Consider the following 20,491-nt stretch of genomic DNA (forward strand, 5'->3'; position numbering starts at 1 on the left):
TTCAATCTGCAAAAAGGACGTTACTTTCAGTTCCCTTCATGTAGAGACTCATCCTGACACTGACCTCAGTCACTGCAGGTGTCCCTCAAAAAGCATTTTGACTGGCCAAAATAACACACACACACACACACACACACACACACACACACGCCCTAACAGAAGTTGATACCAAAGCTATACCACTATATCCCCATATAGACAATAGCTTCTAAGATGGAACTTTTATGACCTACTTTACCTCTTACCTTCTTGAGACTCTTATTTTGAAAGTGTGAACTGGGGTGTAGTCACCGGCGGAGAGCTTGGGTCATGTGCGCATCGTATTGAGTCAGTTGTGATAAATTTGTATTATTTTTCTAAATATTTGTCGGTGGCGTGGGAATTTTGCAGTGAGAGTTTTGCTGTTAGTTTTAATGAGTTTTCAAAGTAATTACGGCTCGTTCTTCAGCGCTAACAGACTGGAGAGATGCTGATATATAGTTTTGTTTTTTTTCGGTAAGTAAATGTTTATTTTCTGAACGTCCTGCAGTTTTAATGTGTATGATGCTCACTTAAAGCTAGTGTGTTTTCTCTACTTGCTTTGACCGGAGAAAGGGAGACAGTTAACATCCAAATTAATATTAGAGTTAATGTGAATCACGGATGCACTTAGCCAACCTAGCTAGCTAGCTAGCGGATAACTTAGTGTTTGCTATGGTAACCGTACCTTGTCCCAAACACGCAAACATTTGCAGGACAAGGATAAATATAGTTTAACAATTAACTCACTCTCATGTTATAAGAAAAAAACAGTCGCTGATAGAATTTTCCTACATGCAGCAAAACATTCAAGTTTATCTCATTTACTTATTTTCTGTCTCCTCTTCTCGCTGGTATCTTATTGTATTTAGTACAATACACAATGTATACTAGAACATTATCTTGTAGGGGTTTGTCATTTAATACTGTAAATTCATACACAGGAGTCCTCAACTGAAGCAGGTATTCATGCACCTGTCCTGACAGCTGGTATGTGATTAACTGTGATCCACTATGTCTGAACTAAAGTGTTTGTCTTTTACTTTCATTCAAAGGAATCCACACTGAAAACTGAATGACTGGTGCCCACAGAAGGAGAACCTCATGTATGGACAAAGGAGACTGCATGGACATCCTTAGTTTTCAAATGAGCTGTGATGATGATGATGATGATGATGATGATGATGATGATGCCAGAAAACCACTTCCTGTTCAGCTTCCTCTGATGAAAGGACAGACCAGCTGTTCAAAATAGAAAGTCTTGTGATTAATTACAAATTCAGGAAAAACTTCAATGTATTGTGTGATTTCTATACCGTGCTGCTACTGTTAAAATTCATACCAGACATGCTCCATAAAAACCATCAACAAAGCAAAGCTTCATAAAAAACTTTATTTCACATTAAAACTGCATTAATTTCAACAATTTACACCACTGGAGAGATGTACAAAAGAAGGTAATACATGGATGAATTAAATAATGTGTGCAATTTACAATAAACTGTAACTGACAAATTAAAAATAAAATACAATTGTGAATGAAGGAACAGGTGAACTTCACCATCACAAGACAAGTTTACACAATAAAGAGAGGTGGATAAATCTTATTTAGTAACAAGTATAAATTATATTAGACACATAAATTAATACTTCATAGCTAAGTGAGGATAGTGCAACAGTCTATTGACAGGACTGTAAGCTATTGCAGTTGTCCATGAGTGATGGAGGTAAGGTGCAAAAAGTCCAGGAGCCGTTACTCATCATCAGTCTTAGTGTGTGACACAGTTTACATGAAGCAGATCCACGGTTTGAGGGAGAAACTGTTCTGAAGTCTGTTCATGTTCTGCAGAACCTATTTAAAACACAAGAGTAGAATACGTTTCACACTATGGTTTTACAGTTTAACGTTAGCCCACATGCTAACTTCAACTACTATAACATCAGTTAAGTTACTCCTCACATATATGATATTTGCCAAATGGATGTTGGATGTATGCAATTAGCCTATAAGACTAATTTAACAGTTAGTTTACTTCGAAATGTGAAACTAACCGTGTTAGCAGCATCTTCGCACGTCTCAGCCAGGAGCCTGTTGCCGTCAGGTTGCCGATGCGGGTGGGCGTACTTGGTGTCCTCGAGGACACGGGTCAGATCCACCCCTCATTCCTCCCCAGCTCCACCTTTTCATCCAAATATGGTTTCTTCTGGCTCCAAAAAACCAAGATGGCGACGTACATTAAGCCAAACTTGACGCTTCAAAACGGCAGTCCACAAACCAATGGGTGACGTCAGGTCAGTTTGCGACTTGGAAGTACCCCCCACCAACCCCACACAAACTTCGGTTTCACTTCTGCAGCCATGTCATTTTGTTTTGTGGTAATGAAGCTAAACATAAACACGACGCACCGCCCGGGTTGCAGCCTGTTTGGGATGAAATAGCCGCACAGCCTCTCTCTGAGCACCGAGGTAAAGCTGCTTTAGCGAAGGGAAGTGAGCGTTTTTAACCTGTTAGCGCAGCTAGCTACGAGCTACCGTTAGCCAAACACGAAGCCAGTCTGTGGTGCGTAACGTTTGTGAGCTCATGTAGCTCAGATTTCTCACTAAAAGGATCGCTGGCTGTTTAGCTGTTATTTAACTGATTATTTTGCCGATAATTGATAATACGTTTGTAAGAAAGAGCTACAAGCTAAGAAGAAGGCACGCTTCTCGTTTCCATTTCAAACTTGATTAGCAGCTGACTGCACTTCTCTGTCAGGCAACAGCAGCTCCGTACCTTTCAGTTTAAATACAACAAACTGCTGAATGTTTAAACCTCTTATTTTGGTTCTTGTAATTTTGTAGTTTCCAAGCTCATGACCTAAACCTCTGTCTCCACTGAAGCAGGAGAGGAGCTTGGTGAAAGAGGAGGATGGATGGAGTCAGCTGGAGCACCACAAGGGCCCCGGAGTCGTTCAGCCGCTCCAGGACGACAGCTGACACCCTGTCCAGGCTTGCCAGCTTCATCGCACGGGCTGACACCAAACAGCAAACACGGAACCAGAGGCCGAGACCTTCCCACCTGCCCACAAATGTTTGTCCAGAATGTGGTAAGGGCTTCCCTTATGCAGCAGATCTGTTGCATCACCAGGAACTAAAACACACATTACCCAAACCTCACCGGTGTCCCTCTTGTGGGCAGGAGTTCTCCCTGAAGTCGTCCCTACAGCTACATCAGTGCGATCGTGATTCCTCCCAGTGTGAACTTTGTCATGGAGACTCACGGCTCAGCTCTCCCTGCCCTGCATGTACAACTCACACCTTAGACCCTAGCAGGCCGCAGGACAAGTCACTTCACCGCCAGCCTCACCTCCTGGACAGTAGCCCTTATGCTTGTGCCCCGTGCGGGAGAGGCTTTAGCCAGAAGCAGGCTCTGCTGCACCATCAGCAGGCTGGTTGTAGTGAACCACCATCCCCATCAGATATAGCTGATGCCAGCAGCCTTCCAGATGATTCTCCTCCGGTTTCTGAGGGAGACTCAACCCGCTCTGATTGTTCAGACACCCCAGGGCCCAGCAGCAGAGCTGTAAGCGTGTGCCAATTCTGTCCAAGGACCTTCCGCACTGAGGCTGGACTGCAACGCCATGAACAGACTAACCACACCGAGGAGCGGCTGATGGATCCACAGAGACAAAAGACCAAAGGAGAATGTACTGGTGGAGAAACAAGGAAAGGAGAGAATACCAGTGTGAATGGAGATCCAAATATAAGACCAAAATCCAAGAAGAAGTTTCTGAGCTGTCGCTCTTGTGACATGGTTTTCAGAAGCACCTCTAAGCTCTATGTGCACAGAAAAGAGAAGCACAGCAGAGAGAAAAACATTAGGAGAGAACCAAGGCCAGTCATAAGCAAGCGCAGAAGAAGAGACTCATATCCATGTCAGTTCTGTGGCAAAGTTTTCTTCCATCATTTGTCCCTAAGGGCACATTACAGACAGCACACAGCCTCGAGCTTCACCACAATCAAAAACAAAAGTCAGTCTGTAGGATGTACCACCAAAGACTACAACTTATCAGAAAATAGACCAAATAAATCAAAAACCAGCCTAGCAGATAATAAGACTGTTAGGGCTGGTCCAGGGAGGCCCAGGAAAGTGGCCAGATTAGAGACCAAGGTCAGTGATCCTGGGAGATGCAAGGAAGTGCCTGAAGTACAGGAGGAGGAGGAGGAGGAGGAGGAGGAGGAGAGGAGGAGGAGGAGGAAGAGGAGGAGGAGGAGGAGGAGGAGGAGGAGGAGGAGAGAGAGTTCCCATGCCCCTCCTGTGCAGAGGTTTTCTCTCTGCAGTCACAGCTGAGGGAACACATGGAGCTTCACCAGTCCTCCATCAAGAGGAGGCAGTGCAGTGTGTGCACACACGAGATGGACACCTGTAAATGGCCCAGCTCAAAGAGGCAGAGGCTGTACCACTGTGTGCCCTGTCAGCAGGGCTTCTCAGCACTGGACTCTTTCCTAGAACACTGTCAGGAACACCTGCGAGTCAGGGTGGAGGAGGAGAGCATCACAGAGGGCTACACACAGCAGGCCAGCAAAGCCTGAGGTTCACTTTGAATGTCATCAGCAATTGCCTTTTTTTGTTTGCCTTGAAGGGTTAGAGAGCGGACCGTTTTGAAGTATCTCAAGTTCTTGTTGATTAACTAGTTAATTCACTCAGCATTTAGAACATCTTGTTGTTATATCTACGCTGTTTGTTTAATTGGTTTAATGATTTCATTTATCAGCATCAACATCAAGGGTTAAAGGAAAATAGTTTTTAAAGGACCATACCAGAGTTTTTGCATGTTTTATTTAGCCTTTTCACTATAAATCACATACTTTACTGCCAACCATTATCTTAAGCAAATTACAGCTCCTTTAAGATTTTCAAATGTCTGCTATATTCTAGATCAGTGTTTCTCAAAGTGGGGTCCGGGAACTTCCAGAGGTCCATGAAAAGGTACCCGGGGTCCCCAGCAAGAAGGGAATAATTTATTTTCACTATAATTCCATTCATAAGTAACACAATGACAGAATGTATGCCTATTTTCTCTCTAATAAGACCTCTAAAAATTTCATCAGATGGAGGACCCTGAGACAAAATCTTATCAAACTGGAGTCCCTGGCCTAATTTGTGTCAGTTTAGTGGTCCTTGACATCAAAATGTTTGAGAAACCACTGTTCTCGAAACTCACTCAATTTGTTTTCCATACAGTTTATAAATCATTTTTGTGTGAGATCCATTTAGAGACCATTTAGGGAGTTAGTGTGTAATGTTATCACTGTATTTTAATGTATTTGAAAACTGATCATTTTAGTGTATTAAAGTGCTGCTTATGGGACAATCCACCAAGAAGCTAATGTAGACATCGCAAAAAGGATCGTGTGTGTGTGTTGTTTGGCAGCCATCTCTAAGACAAAGTAGAGCATCCCACAAGCACTTGTGTGCACCTCTGATGAACAGTTTTCAAATTAATTAATCAGTTTCAGCCTTATTACAGCATAAAAATAACACAACTTTGACTAATCATAATGTTTACTGTGATGGATTACCTCAGTCTAGGCAGTTTTTCAGTCTTTAGTGAAATACACTGAAAAGAAAACATGCAAAAACTCCAGTATGCTGCTTTAATTGAGTCTTGCATATCCCTTCATATTTTTGTGTTACTGACAAGCTGATATGTATTACAGATCAGAACCTTGTTTCCTTAGAGTGAGACTAAGAACATCTGGAAAACAATGCCATCTGCATTAGCATGGTACGTTCCAGCCAAAGCACTGCCAGATATCCTTTTTGCTAGAGTTTATTTTTACGACACACAACTGGAGTGCTTCGGCTAAGGAAGCTGTTGTGTCTTCTGCTGTATTTTACTTATTTGCCTTACAGTTTTGGCAATAATAAGTCACAGTTTGGTGGGAACTCTGGTGTGTCACTAGCTGGATTGTCACTGTTGTCTGCTGGACCTGGGTATTTGCATTTGCACTGTATTTGTAGCACTGGTTACAATACTGGATGGAGGTTCAGTTCTTTGGTCAAGACTGCTAAGTATTTGCTAAGTATTTGCTAATTGCTTCACCAAGGCTGGACAGATGGACTGAGCCTTTTTATATGCTGTTTGAGATTCCAACATGTGGTAGTTATTGAACAACGTGGTTGTTATGGATAATTATACCCAATACAATGCCTTTCATCATGGCCTGTCTTTTTAGCTGGCTTGAACTCGGGTGGTATTACCTAGCTATGCAAATAGATAGACTGATGGCAGCCACAGCCCTTTGGTGTGTCTGTGATGTGTGATAAGTGCTTTGATCAATGAACAAGGATCAATGTGAGTTTTGTTTTGTTTGTTCTTTCTAAATGATTTTCAGCTACTGTTTAAAAGTGCAACTGTGAAAATATAGAACATGAGTTAATAGGTTTTGAATCTTCTACTTTTTCAAGGTCTTTTGTAAATGAGTCTATGGCTCTTTATAGATAACATTATTAAAACTTCACAGTTTTCAAGGGATGTTTTGTTTGTTTTCTTCCTACTGATTTTGTGAAGTTTTCCATGCTGATAAACTGGGTTGTCAGTAAGTTCCTGTGTACGTTATATGAAAGTCTGATTGCACTCTTAAAATTGGGTTGATTGCAGAATGACAATGATGACTGATTGTGGTACTTGAAGTAGTAATACAACATGAAACCTTTTATGTAAAGATATTCCCTCCATATTTAAAAAAATAAATACATTTAGCTGTTTGTGGGTGTGATGCAAATTTCAGTTTCAGAAGCGGTGAGCAGGTCTCATCAGCACTTGTTTTGGATTAAAGAGGAAGTCTTGTCGTCTCCCTGGCTGCCTAAAATATCTACAAAAAAAAAAAAAAGGTCCTACATCTCCACTTAATAGAAAATGTCTGGTCAGTTAATTATGGAAATCAAAAATGAAGGTGAAACATAATTTATTACTGTATCCATATTTATCGTTATTTAGCTTTTTCTTCCTTCCATTTCCACCTTTTATGCTCAGATACCTGAAATATGTCAACAAGAAATTAGTTATATTTTTGCACAAACACAAAAAAATCCTAACCGGCCCTACCTCCTCCTGACCTCACGGCGGCGCTGTGGAGAATTAACAACATGAGTCCGGGAGGAAGTCCGCCGGTGAGCTTCCTGTTCCTCTGTGCACGCTTTCCTTCCGCGGGTTTGTGAAACGAAAATCATACGAGTAACTGTCGGTTTATAGTAAATAAAGAGACAATGAGTAAAGCGCATCCACCCGAGCTCAAGAAGTAAGTGGTTTATTTACATATGTACTCTTTACGTTGAACATGCTTTGTATTGTAAATGAAAGCCGCACAGCGGCCCGGCTGCATTGTTTGCAATGGAAACAAGCTAACATTAGCTAGCTAACAAGCTAGCCTCCGACACTATTCTGTATCATATTAGCGCCTTCAACGAAAGTTAATGTTCTTTTTCTTTTTCAGGTTCATGGACAAGAAGCTTTCATGTGAGTATGGCTGGAAGCTGATACACAAACCAATTACTTTAAGGGAAACCGGAGCCCGTTCTTTGAAGTTAAAAGGGTTTCACATGGGTTGTTGGTCGAAAACTTTTGTTTCATCGTCTCTGTTGCTTTGTTTAACTGGTTCTTACGCTGCCTCTTAACATTACACATGGGAAATTAGAGCTGCAACTAACAGTTATGTTCATTATTGAATAATCGTTTTGTCTCTGAATTGTCTAAAAATAGTGAAGATTCCCTGTTGTAATCCACCACAGACCAAGGAGCTGTTTATTATACTTGTCTTGTTTTGTACTGAGTCCAAAACTCAGAGATGAGATTCAGTTTACAATCATAACTGTCAAAGAAAAGCATCAAATCCTCACATTTTAGAATATGGAACCAGGTAGTGCTTTACATTTTTATTTGAAAAATTACTAAAATTAACAGTTGGTTATCAAATCATTTGATGATTAATTGACCAATTGTTGCACCTCTAATAGAAATCATGATTGTTCAGCAATTTCAGTTTGTCAAGGTGTTGTCAAGGATCCTACATCCTTAGGTTCACCACAAAGTCCAAGTATGATTATAAAGATGGAAAAAGAAATTGGAGCTATACTTTATAAAAAATAAGACACAATCACAGTTAGAGTCATCCCAGATATTTTTTACTAACTTAACTAAAAACAACACAAGTAAATTCTTTGAAAGCAAAGTGGACCTTTGAACTGAAACAGTGACTGAGCTTAACAGGGATTTGATTCCTTTTTCTGTTTTCCAGTGAAGTTGAATGGAGGCAGACACGTGCAGGGCATCCTGCGAGGGTTCGACCCATTTATGAATCTGGTGGTGGACGACTGTTTGGAAATGGGCCCAGGAGGACAACAGAACACCATTGGCATGGTGGTCAGTATCTGTCGTGGTGCCAGTGACACTGCATTTTGCAGATCGCTGTGTCAGAACTCACTGATCCACTAAACTCCAGTGCTAATCCATCTGTCATCTCTTCTCTCTTTCTCATGAGCAAAATATCAGTGTATAAAGCAGTCAAATAGCAGCTTCTGACCGTCACTGGTCAGAATGACAAAAATCACCGGCGGCAAATCATAGCTGGGGCTAATAAATGTATATTCTGTAAGTAACTTGAGAATAGGCCAAAATGAAACCTAGTTGCCTTTAGATTTGGGTTTTCTCTGCGAGCCAGTGTCTGTGCTCGTCAAAAAAGCCCCATGGTATAACATTACTGCACAACTGCTGTTTCATAGCAGACATTTAACATCAATGTTGGCTCTTATTACGTATTCAGGATTTTAAAGATTGGACAGTTCTGTTATTACTAACTTGAAATTTCATCGGTTTTACTCAGAAACCTTTAGGAAGTTTGTGTAAATGTATTAACTCTGTGGTCTCGTGTCTCACAGGTCATCAGGGGAAACAGCATTATCATGTTGGAAGCCTTGGAGAGAGTATGAGAGAGGAGGGGGCTACAGACGGAGAGGAGAATGATCCACACCTTTTTTACATTCTTTATCCCTTTTAGTTGTTTGTCTGTTTTGAAAGAGGCAATGTCAATTTGTGTCAGAATTGTAAGATGTCCGATTTCTATTTACAGGGATGTTTGTTTCTTTTCATTTTGAGTTTGTGTGATCTTGTGAATAAATCATTTTTTCCTTGTATTTTGTGTTTGTGCATTCAGTTTATGACAATATGTATTTCCACCACACTACAGGTTATTGCCTGAAGGTGTTGATAAATGTCTACAGACTTTAAAGGTCTGGGTCGTCTCCAGAACAGCACAGGTGCAGCTGACAAGGAAGTACATTAACTTGTGATGTCTTATGTATGATGTTTATATAAAATGCTGTCATCTAAATATATTATTCTTCATACATATCTTAGTTTTAATGCTTGGATGATTTAGAGGGACAACATGAAAATTAGCAAAGAGTAAAACTGAAAACAATGGGGCTTTTATTGGAACTTGTATTGCCCTTAAGACACACAATGATTTAGCTATTTATTAGTCCAGGAATTCTTAACAGATCACCATCAGAACCAGATTTATTGCCAAGTGTGTTTTCACATACATGGAATTTGTCTTTTACACTTTTCTGGTGTTTTACTTGAAGTGTTGATCCATAAGATATATTTGTGGTTTTAAGTACCAAAAACCAAACTACCTCTGTGTAGTTTTACATTTCATCTTTTGGGATTTTCTCTGGAGCTCACGTAACAACAGGTTGAAGAGCCAATCAGAAGAGAGGTTCTGAGCCTGACATGGCTGAGAGCGGTGACTGCTTTTTTGTGACATCATGAAGTTACAGAAGTTCTGACAGCTCATTTTAAGGCTCAGTTTCTGAATCCAAGCTGTGTGAATTTCTCTGTGGACTGAGCACTTTGATACTTTCACAGTATTAATATAGAACCTAGACCTGCTTTATAATTTAAAAAAAGACATTGAAACCTCACTTAATACAATATGGAAACTTTAAATAGAAATATAATCTTTTTTTCAAAAAAATATTTACAATAAAATTGTGAATAAATATTGAAAAAATATGAAGAATACAAATATACAAAACTAATACAAATATTAAAAACTGGACGCCATAAAGTTCATGAAGGTAGATTAATTATAAGACTGTTGTATTGAACTACATTAGTTTTAGAAGGGTGTTCCTAATAAATTGCCGACTGAGTGTGTATTTCAGTCTGGAGTAGTGGACATCCTCACTTTATTAAGACTGAAGTGCTGAAGCAGGATCAGTAGAGGGCGCTGTCTCAACGACGCACTTCCTCCTCAGGTGGACTTTTATTTTGAAAGGCGATTGTCGTCATAGCAGACACGTTTCTCTACGTCGCGTGTCGTAGCCGTTTGACGGTATGTGGAAAGTAGCAATGTCGGAGGAGGTTGGGAAGGCGCTACAGTCTGTAGTGGATCGGGTGAAACAGGCGGCGGCACGGCGGCCCAAGGTAACGACAGGCCCGGGGAGGCTCCGTTAGCAGCACCGCTGCCGTTTGCTCCACAGTCGGGGTCCAAAAAAAGTGGTGGTGCGGCAGCACGACTCGTTATGTAAAGCTGCCAAACACCTCAACCTTTGGATGGGAGACAGTCGGGCTAGTGGGAGCACTTTCATAACACCATGCATGGTCTGTTAGTGGCAACACAATATGTGTGGGAGCGGAGGGATAAATCTTTCATACCCTATCCGCATGCACGCTGATGTGCCTGTGAGCTACTTTTAGCACGATCTCATGATTGGCGTTTGGCATGTTTGTAGGCTTAATTTACACGACCACGCTCTTGAGCAGCCTCTCCTCACACCACTCTGTGTGGAGGATGTCCACCAGTGAAGATGTCAGCGTGAAGCGTCCCTTTATAGAAATAGCACCAATGTTGAAATCTAGGTCAGAGCATGCACAGTATTTTCCCAGCATCATTCAGATTTCCCTCACTGGCTTGTTGTTAAGTCATGAGTAGAGATCACTGTATGATGTGAATATTACAGCAGCTCAGTTTCATCATTGTTTTTGCAGGATCCTGACAAGGCTGACTCACTGTTCTGCAAGAGCCAAAGGGCCTCCGCTAACTCACTGATCTCCTCCACTGATACATTTCACTGATACAGATGAGAAATGAGCCTGTTCTGTCCTTCCTCAGACACTGCCAGCTGTGCCGCCCCGCCTCGTAGCTGTCAGCAAGACAAAACCACCAGAGATGGTTGTGGAGGCCTACAGACAAGGGCAGCGCAACTTTGGAGAAAATTACGTGAGCATGAAACACTTAAACTACATCAACACAAAATTCTGAGAGGAGTAAAGGTGAGAAATAATGAACCTCGTCCTTTATCTCCCACCAGGTTAATGAACTTGTGGACAAAGCTTCAGATCCTCTGGTGGGTTTATATATTTTGTAAGTGATTTATTTCCAATCTGCTCTGTTCTATATTTTTACAGTGTCTCTTTTTCCCTCGTCCAGATTTTAGAATCATGTCCCGAAATCAAGTGGCACTTCATCGGCCACCTACAGAAGAATAATGTCAACAAACTTCTGGGTGAGTGCCTGTCAGCTCTGAGGCTGAAGCTTTGTGTTAAAAAGCCTCACACTGAGTCCTGTCTCTCTGCTCCCAGGCGTGCCAAACCTGTTCCTCGTTGAGACGGTTGACTCGGCGAAACTGGCCGACAAGGTCAACAGCTCATGGCAGCGGCTCAGGGGAGCCAGCATGCAGAGGTTAAAGGTCATGGTGCAGATCAACACCAGCGGAGAACAGAGTTAGTGTTGATATCCGTTTTTTTTTGTTCTCATTCTGTAGGCTGATCACAAACACACATACTGCACGCACAGTGTCAGCTGATCACAAACAGTATGTCTCATGTTTGTTGCAGGTAAACATGGCCTGCCCCCGGAGGAGACGGTGAACACGGTGAAACACATCGTGTCCCAGTGTTCTGCCCTTCACTTCTCAGGACTCATGACCATCGGGCGCTATGGCTACAACCTCACCCTGGGTCCCAACCCGGACTTTCAAGTACAAAAAACTAATATGAAAACACCCACATGTACTAACCCTACCTTAATACACACATCTCTTCTTCCAGACCTGACCTCAGCTCACACTAGATTATTCTTATACATGACAGTCAAAACAGCTGAAACTAGTGATGGGCAGATGAAGCCTGACAAGGTTTTGTTTCTTCTTTGCGCCAAAAAAAGGCTTGAAGCTTCAGGGCTTTGAATGCAGCAAGCACATGGGGCCCTTATGGGGCCAAACTGCAGCACCTCACTGATTTAAATAGCTTTAGTTTCATATCTGTGTGTTATTATTAAATCTGTCATCTTTTGTTCAGAAGTGCTGCACTAAATGTAGATGTTACTGTGTCAATTCAAAGACAATAATGTAATTTTATTTAAAAACATGACTATAATTGACTATAATTTTTTAAATATCTACATCAGTATCGATCAGGTTATAACCTGAACATCGTGTCCCTCCTGTAGATGCTGCTGAGTCGGAGGCAGGAGGTGTGTGACAGTCTGAAGCTGCCTCTGGAGGAGGTGGAGCTCAGCATGGGTATGTCCACAGACTTTGAACATGCGGTGAGTATCACTTCTTATCATTTATAAACTACGCACAAACACTGACACAAATATCAGCCGGCATAATTGGAATCTTATAATCAACTGAAGAGTTGTTTGTGAACTGTAACTAGTATTTAACACTTTGTCAGATGAATAAAATATAGTTAGAATTTTTCATCTTGAATTTTCTGAATTTCAACAATCCAACTTTCTACCTTTTAATTAAAATTTAACTCAAACTTCTATCGTATCAAACCAATTCAGTCGGTTTGATACAGTTTTGGTTCAAACCGTTTGTGGCTCCAGATAGAGCGGTGTCAACTCTGCTACGATCTGCTGCAACCATTCTGTAAATTTGGCTGTAAATGAATTGGTATTTAAATTTCAACCAAGTATTCAGTTGTCATTAAATTTCACAATTCACGACAAGGTCTTCAGTTGCGTAAGCTACAGTTTGCTTACACATTCATTGTCCCATTTGTCGAAGATCGAGGTTGGCGCCACCAACGTGCGAGTGGGCAGCATCATATTCGGCAACAGGGAGTATCCGAACAGCGCGGCAAACACTCCGAATCCCAGTCCAGCTCCCAGTCCAGCTCCCAGCCCAGAGAAAACATCCAAGGTGGTGTCTGAAGAGGCTGCCAAGAAGATGACACACCTCACTGTGTCCGAACACTAAGAAGAAGCTTCTCCTCCTCTGAAATCCCTTAAACAAAATTTAATGAACAGATCAGTGAAGCAGATCATTTCCACAGAGCCACGTGGCGTTAGGATTGCAGAAATTCTTGCATAATTTTAAAGTGTATTTGCCTAATTCTCTTCACTTTTTGGTGTGCCCTTCTTGCTCTTTTAAGCACTAAAAAGTGGCGTTCGCTACAGAAATAGTTCAACCGTTTTTTAAAAAGTAATGTGTTACTAACCTGTACTGCTCCGACTTCCTCTTTGTGGAAATCTCTCCTACAAGATTACTGGATACACCACAAATGTACAACCACATGAAAACATGACGACAAATGGAAAATGATTTCTCTCGAGTTATGAGGTAGTGAAGATTTGTTGTGCTGATGTGATATTTTCTACCTTTCCAACCCAACGTGCTGAAATGTGCTTGACTGTGTACAGTGTCCCGGAGGTCAGGAACTCCAGACTACAATGTACTGTTTTTGTTGTACAGATGAAACAAAGACTTGATTTAATAAATCATTTATCCCTTTATAATGACACATAGTATTGTGCGTTTGATATTGTTTCGTACGGTGTGCCAAACGTGTCAAAACTTTATTATTGATATTAACAAATTAACAAAAGAGTAAACCTGGAGAAAATGTTTTGTTTCTGTGTACTAGTGTTGTGTCTGTGCCATGGTACATTGTTGGAGATGAAAGAGTCGACCTATGCAAAGTGGTGATCTTGTTTCAGCGTATGTTTTCAACTAGATTTTTTACACTGCAGCTATGATGGTGTCGCAGTGTTTCTTCAAAGATGTCACAAGGTCAGTATGTTTTTGTCTCCATGAAAAGTGCGATCAATGTCAGTGATATAAAAGAAAAAAAAGCTCAATCAACTTGTGGTTAGACGTGGTTGCTGTCTGAACGAGGCGTCTGAGCGTTGTTCAGTTTGGAATCTGGCTCTGAGCAAAGCCGAAGCAATAAATTTTACTGTGGAAAATATCTGCAATTTACTGTGTATTTCTTCTAGTTAAAGGTCCCATATTGTATAAAGTGAGATTTCCATGTCTTTTGATTATAAAGCAGGTTCTATATTAATACTGTGTGAAAGTGTCAAAGCCTCAGTCCACAGAGAAATGCACACAGCCTGTATCCAGAAACAGCCTTAAAACGAGCCATCAGGACTTGTGTAACTTTGTGATGTCACAACAAAGCAGTATCTGCTTTCAGCCATGCTCAAATCCTTCCCACCTGGACCCACCATCCAACATTTAAGAATTTAGTTTCTCTGAGTGTTTACCTGCAAACTGCTACATTTTTATTTGATCAATCAGAAAACAGACCTCTGAGCCAATCGGAAGAAAGGCCAGAGCCTCTCTTCTGATTGGCTCATCCACCTGTTGTTACTAGAGCTCCAGAGAGAAGCCTGAGGGATATGTAAAACTACATTGAGATGGTTTTTGTTCTAAAAACCACAAATATATGTTCTTATGGAACAAAATAATATGGAGTAAAAATGGATTCAAATAAAACACTGCAAAAGTGTAAAATATGGGACCTTTACGGCAAAGATAATATGATCAGACAGATGTTTGGCCAAAGTTTCTTTATTAAGCTCATGGAGGTGACATCTGGACCACAGTAAAAACTGGAATACTTTAATAAGTGTTACTTTAACCATTTTAAAAAGAATTTAGTTCCCAAACATATTGCATCTCAAGAATTGGACCTAAGTCTAAACTTTGAATGTAAAAAAATTACTTTGTTCCTCTCCAATGATATGAAGTTCTTCCTCTAAATTAACAGGACTTGTAAAAGTATTAAAACGCTGAAAATTACAGTAAATGTTGCTAAAGCTCAGCAATAAAACACAGGTTACGACAGCTCAATAAATAAGTTCTGGTGAAACAAAAAGAACTGGTGACACAAATAAAACAAATGTAAAGACTCATTCAATCCATGTAAAAGGCATTAGAAAATGAACAGGACAGTCAATAGGCTTTACCTGTTATTTACAACATACAGTAGACTCCTGTTATTCATAGATGAGTATCACAAACTGTATCTACAGACCAAGCTCGGGTAAAATATACAGGACACTGGACTCAAGCTAGAAACTATATACAGTCGGTAGAAGGATGGACGTAACAGTTCAGTTTGACCCCATTTCACATTTCTAAGCACAAAATAAATGGTTTATAACAAACTAATGTAGTTGTAATCAGATATTAAGACATTTAAAGTGGTTATCAATGTATTTGTGCTGTGAAACATCAGGAACTGGTGCATAAACAGATAATAATGAATGATTGGATTGAATTAATGAATTCATGTATGTGTGGTTTATTTACAGATACTCTTTTACCCTCCATCACAACTGAACAAACACTATTATCTGATGAAGGACACAAGATGTGGCTGAAAGCCCCAGGTAATAACTAGTAATTGAACTTTGAGTTAAAGGTCCCATATATTGTATAAAGTGAGATTTCAATGTCTTTTTTGCTGATAAATCAGGTCTAGGTTCAGAGAAGAGACTGTGTTTCCATGGTAACTCTAGTTGCTTTGTGAAACAGAATTTACTAAAGTAAGCCTGATTTAATTTGTTTTCTCTGTGTGTTCAACTGAACTCTGCTATATTTTTATTCAACCACTCAGAAAACAGTCAATTGGCTCAACAACATCAAGATGGTTTTTGATTCTTAAAACTGCAAATATATCTTCTTATGGATATCAACACATCAAGTAAAAAACTGTAAAAGTGTAAAATATGGGACCTTTAAAATCAAGATCAACACAATCATAAACAGGTAATACATTTTGTAACACACTGAGGACTTGTTAGTGTGTTATTGTGTGTCATTAATATGATCACAGCTATGTTATACTGTTATTAAAGATAATTAACTGTTTATTCACCATTTGCAGATGCTTCATAGGAGGTTAAAACTGTTCACAAATACATTAATCAACACTTAAAATTTCCTCCATTAAACTTACATCTATATTTCAGGGTGTTATGAACCATTTATTATTACGTACTACTTATAAATGTTAAACGCAGGGGTTCAAGTATAGTGTTATAAAGCGCACATATGAGGAATCGTTGCCTGTATAATATTTGCATAAGTGTGACCACTTGGTGAACATAGAAACAGCTGTAACATTCTCATTGTTATGTTTCTACTGCTGCAGTCATTCACTCCTGTACGATCTTAAAAACACAACCTCAGGTCGCTAATGTTGTCTCTGCTTCTTCTTGCACAGGAAGACAGGAAAATGACATGTCCAGTGAAAACATAATGAACACAACAAGAAAGGAATTTGCAATGGGTAAGCCATTCTGTTGTTGCTAACGGAAAAATAACAATATCTTGAAACAAGAAAAAAAAAAAACACATTGCTGAGGATCGTGAATTTGCTCGTACCATTTATGGCTGATATTAAGACCACGTGTCTCCTCCTGGGTGTTTCTGTGGGCGTCTCTCTGTTCCTGTCAGTCAAGTCTGTCTGCTTGTGTTTACGTCGTTCCAGATGCACACATAGATTATTACACCAGCTTCTTGGCCTCAAAGAAGCTTTTGAGGTGCTTCATCTGCCAAATCCCAGTGACGATGAGGATGAGCGTCTGAGCGATGGACCACCAGAGGACGCGCTGGTTGGTGCTCTCGCTCGTCATGCGAAAACGCTCCTCACGGTACTGTGAAAGACGACACCGAGTGAAGTCATAGTATAAACAGCAACTGTAACCTACTTAACTTAGCAGTAAACCCGTGACCTCGACATGGTGCACACGTGTTTTTTACTGACCCTCTGGTAGTTTTGCTCCTTCTGGATCTGCTCGACCTGGTCCAGAAGCTGTCGGACTCGTAGCTGCAGCTCAGTGAGTTTGTCCTTAGCTGCAATTTCAGGGTAGTTGTTGGTATGTTCCCCGACCTGAATATCCAGGTGCACTCTCTACAACATCAGGAAACAGATAGTTTGAAATCTACATGCCTGTTTTCTGTGGCCATTTAAACAAATAATAATTGTCAGATAGGGCTCAGAAAAAACTGCCATGAATTAGTTTCATAAAGTTTCATACAGCTTAGAAGATGTTTTGTTTGAGATCAGACCTAAAGGTTTGTGTAAACCTTAAGACCTTTGTGGCTGCAGGTAAAAAAAAAACAATTCTGACTTCAAAATCCATTAAAGGCTTCTTTGTTTTTAACTTTCTTTTTCATTTCTCCTTTTTCTCATCAGCTTTATTAAACAGAATTTGATGTAAGCCTGATTTAAAGGCCCCATATTGTATAAAGTGGAATCTCCATGTCTTTTTTTATTATAAAGCAGGTCTAGGTCTATATTAATACTGTGACAGTATCAAATCACTCAGAAATGCACCTGTATTCAGAAACTGAACCTCAAAACGAGCTGTCAGGACTTCTGAAACTTTGTGATGTCACAACAAAGCAGTCACTGCCCTCAGCCATGCCCCAAGCCCAGCCCACCTGGACCCACTATCCAACCTTGCAGGATTTGGTTTCTCTCAGTGTCTCTCACTGAAATTTGCTATATATTTATTCAATCACTCAGAAAACAGTCAGCCAATCAGAAGATTACTTGGCTCAGAGCCAGAGTAATCACTATTTGTGTGAAACATGTTGGAGGGAAATAACAGGTCAACCAGTTAAAAATCCCAGCAGTGACTTTGTTCATACCAGTTTTCCACCTGCAAACAGAGCCATCTTGGTGGAGTTGGAGTGCAGACAGATCTGATGTTCTCCAGGAGTGTGGGAGGTGAAGGTGAACCGTCCGTCTGAACCGTACTGACGAGAGAGGATAATCTGGGAGAATTGTAAGAAAGAAATCTTTAGATTCTGTTTCTATGCATGTGGGTGGGTTTTATGTTACGACCTCCTCTGTCCTTACCTTTGTATCTGGATCCTTGATCTCGACATGCATCCCAAGGCCGGGGGTGGATGGGAGGAAAGAACTGGTCTGCTTGTCCCACAGCTGAGTCCTGTACTTCCCTGTCAAACAGACACACCATCACAGACACACGCAATCAGATCATCCAGGAATCACTCAGTAACATAGTGGCAGAATTATTATTAGTTGAAATATTAAACGTAGCATATGAAGGTATTCAACACAATGTAACTACAGTAACAGATATATAAAAACACAAAGTGATAAAGGATGAAAAGTAAATCAAATACAATTAAACATACAAAGATGAAGAAAAATGACTGGAAAAATACAATGTGAGAATATTAACTGCAGTTTAAGTTTTCGAAATGTGTGCAACCTCAACTTGATGCAATGTTTATGTAAATGGAAAGTTTCCGCTTTGATAATGTCAGAACTAACTCTTATGAGCCTATACCAAGCCTTCATGTGTGAAGCTCATCAGAATCAGCTCAATATTTTTACTTGTTTAATTACAGATGTGTAGGCCAGGTAACAAACTGTAGGACAGAAATGCCAGTGGCAGTGACATATTACACATTTTGACTGCCAATGACAAAATATGTAATATGTAACTGTAAAATGACCCACTCAGTCTATATCTTGGAGTAACATGTAAACAAGCGCACACAGCTGCTTATTCACACATCCAGCAGACACAGAGCAACATTAGCATTCATTTAGAGTTGTGCTTCTGTCCACATGATGAATGTAAGTGTGAGATTGACTCTTCTATTAGCTCTATTTTGGTCTCCACTACTGTTAACCAGCGCGGTCTATCAGTCCAGTACAGTGGGTTTACCAGAGCTTTTGTATTTTGTATTGAGAGTAAATCTTAAAATAAATAATATAGAAATATTCATCATAGCAGCATTTAAAATGTTAAATTATGTTTAATGTTGATATGAAAACAGAGCTATTCACCAGTACATGAATTTTCATCACCTGTTAAATATCAAAGTATCCAGTAATTCTAATGGCAGGTAAAACACACAAGTGGTATTAAATAAAAACCTTTTCATTGGGAACAGTTTCTGTGATACACCCTCAACCCTAAATGCAACACCATCTTTCCATTTAGACACATTCTCATCCAGTGTTTAAACATATAACCACAGGGTTTATATTTAACTGTGGTGTGAAGGTTAAAGATAAACAGAATGTGGGCGGTAAGTTTCTGATGGAAATTGTTACTCATCACAATATTAGTCTTGTAAAAACAATATCCGCTTTGGTTTCAGGTGGAAAATACTGGATTTACTGTGAGGTTTGGACCTGGAGCTGAACAGCTGTTGTGAGGAAAGGGTAACTTAACATTTAATTGCACTTTTTATCTCTGTTTCTTAAAACACGATGACATAAGTCAACCATTGAATTTTGTGCCTTTGGGGCATTTACTACAATTATCATTCTGAATGTAAAACACACACTCAGGTGTTTGTGATGCTGTCGCTCACTGAGAAAAGCTATGCTAGTGTTAAGAGGTTCACCAGCAGCTACAGAAACCTTCAGTGTTTTCCACTTTGGGACTTGTAAGCAGCCTGGACGCTATGAACTCGATGTTTTTCTGTCATATTCAGTGCAGCATCTTTCCTGCAGCCAGCTGTTAGCGTGCACTGCTAGTTAGCTGCGTCCAGCTAACGACCCCGTAGCATCTTACCAATAACCATGGTCTCGTCCGGAATTTCCTCAATGAAGCATTTTTTCTCCGTCTCTCCTATGTGGAAGTAGAGAGCGTAACTTGGATAAATCCAAGCTAATGTGAAAAGAAGTCCAGCAGCGGGGGTAGAGAGCATTGTGCAGCCTCTTTCGCTTTGCGCACATCAGCACAGGAAGCTCTGCTGCTGCTGCCGGCTGACGTCATCCCTCACTGCGGAAGAAGGAAGGGGGATTTCCTGAAGAAGTGGGATTTTTCTCGCCTCAGTTCAGCTTTTCAGGCAGCACTCACTCTGAGTATGGACACCCTCCACACTAACAGAGGAGACAATTTTATTTTATAATTTGAATAAATAACAGGGACCAGTTTATGACAGCATTCATAGTTTTAAAACAAGATCCCAATTTAATGCTTCTATCAAAACAATTTTGTGAGTGTATAAAAATGTATGGAGCAGAAAACCAATAAAGCATCCGCAGAAAATAGTAATTTAACTGCATTGTTTTACACTAATATGTTTTGTCTCATGAGAAAAAAATCATCATTAATCTTGATGAAGGCAGTGAAATGTAGTCGAACAGCCCGGAATAAGATATGAAGGGGACTATGAGTCAAGACT

General features: G+C 40.2%; 4 protein-coding genes and 1 long non-coding RNA gene across 5 annotated transcripts; 3 read left to right on the plus strand and 2 right to left on the minus strand.

Moving 5' to 3' along the window:
- Window positions 1-1,072: 1,072 nt before the first annotated feature.
- LOC130175100 (uncharacterized) lies at window positions 1,073-2,308 on the minus strand. The gene is made up of 2 exons (XR_008828695.1): window positions 2,071-2,308; window positions 1,073-1,870 (listed from the first exon to the last, which is right to left on the minus strand). It is a non-coding gene; the product is annotated as an uncharacterized LOC130175100 (long non-coding RNA).
- Window positions 2,309-2,316: 8 nt separating this feature from the next.
- Window positions 2,317-6,769, plus strand: si:ch211-148l7.4 (uncharacterized protein LOC563603 homolog). Its single transcript, XM_056385331.1, has 3 exons — window positions 2,317-2,484; window positions 2,902-4,213; window positions 4,255-6,769. Exons 2-3 carry the CDS (start codon window positions 2,927-2,929, stop codon window positions 4,588-4,590), a joined length of 1,623 nt encoding a protein of 540 aa, XP_056241306.1. The 5' UTR covers window positions 2,317-2,484; window positions 2,902-2,926; the 3' UTR covers window positions 4,591-6,769.
- Window positions 6,770-7,166: 397 nt separating this feature from the next.
- On the plus strand, window positions 7,167-9,193 carry snrpg (small nuclear ribonucleoprotein polypeptide G). The gene is made up of 4 exons (XM_056385395.1): window positions 7,167-7,302; window positions 7,498-7,520; window positions 8,299-8,423; window positions 8,939-9,193. Exons 1-4 carry the CDS (start codon window positions 7,271-7,273, stop codon window positions 8,987-8,989), a joined length of 231 nt encoding a protein of 76 aa, XP_056241370.1. The 5' UTR covers window positions 7,167-7,270; the 3' UTR covers window positions 8,990-9,193.
- A 1,138-nt stretch (window positions 9,194-10,331) lies between these two features.
- Window positions 10,332-14,267, plus strand: plpbp (pyridoxal phosphate binding protein). The gene is made up of 8 exons (XM_056386066.1): window positions 10,332-10,490; window positions 11,179-11,286; window positions 11,378-11,413; window positions 11,497-11,572; window positions 11,649-11,789; window positions 11,904-12,046; window positions 12,517-12,615; window positions 13,085-14,267. The coding sequence occupies exons 1-8, from the start codon at window positions 10,401-10,403 to the stop codon at window positions 13,274-13,276; spliced, it is 885 nt and encodes a 294-aa protein (XP_056242041.1). The 5' UTR covers window positions 10,332-10,400; the 3' UTR covers window positions 13,277-14,267.
- Window positions 14,268-15,022: 755 nt separating this feature from the next.
- Window positions 15,023-20,162, minus strand: tmed4 (transmembrane p24 trafficking protein 4). The gene is made up of 5 exons (XM_056384941.1): window positions 19,876-20,162; window positions 18,177-18,277; window positions 17,966-18,091; window positions 17,076-17,222; window positions 15,023-16,965 (listed from the first exon to the last, which is right to left on the minus strand). The coding sequence occupies exons 1-5, from the start codon at window positions 20,009-20,011 to the stop codon at window positions 16,816-16,818; spliced, it is 660 nt and encodes a 219-aa protein (XP_056240916.1). The 5' UTR covers window positions 20,012-20,162; the 3' UTR covers window positions 15,023-16,815.
- Between the last annotated feature and the right edge of the window lie 329 nt (window positions 20,163-20,491).

This window comes from Seriola aureovittata, chromosome 9, assembly GCF_021018895.1.
Source record: "Seriola aureovittata isolate HTS-2021-v1 ecotype China chromosome 9, ASM2101889v1, whole genome shotgun sequence".
Classification (NCBI taxonomy): domain Eukaryota; kingdom Metazoa; phylum Chordata; class Actinopteri; order Carangiformes; family Carangidae; genus Seriola; species Seriola aureovittata.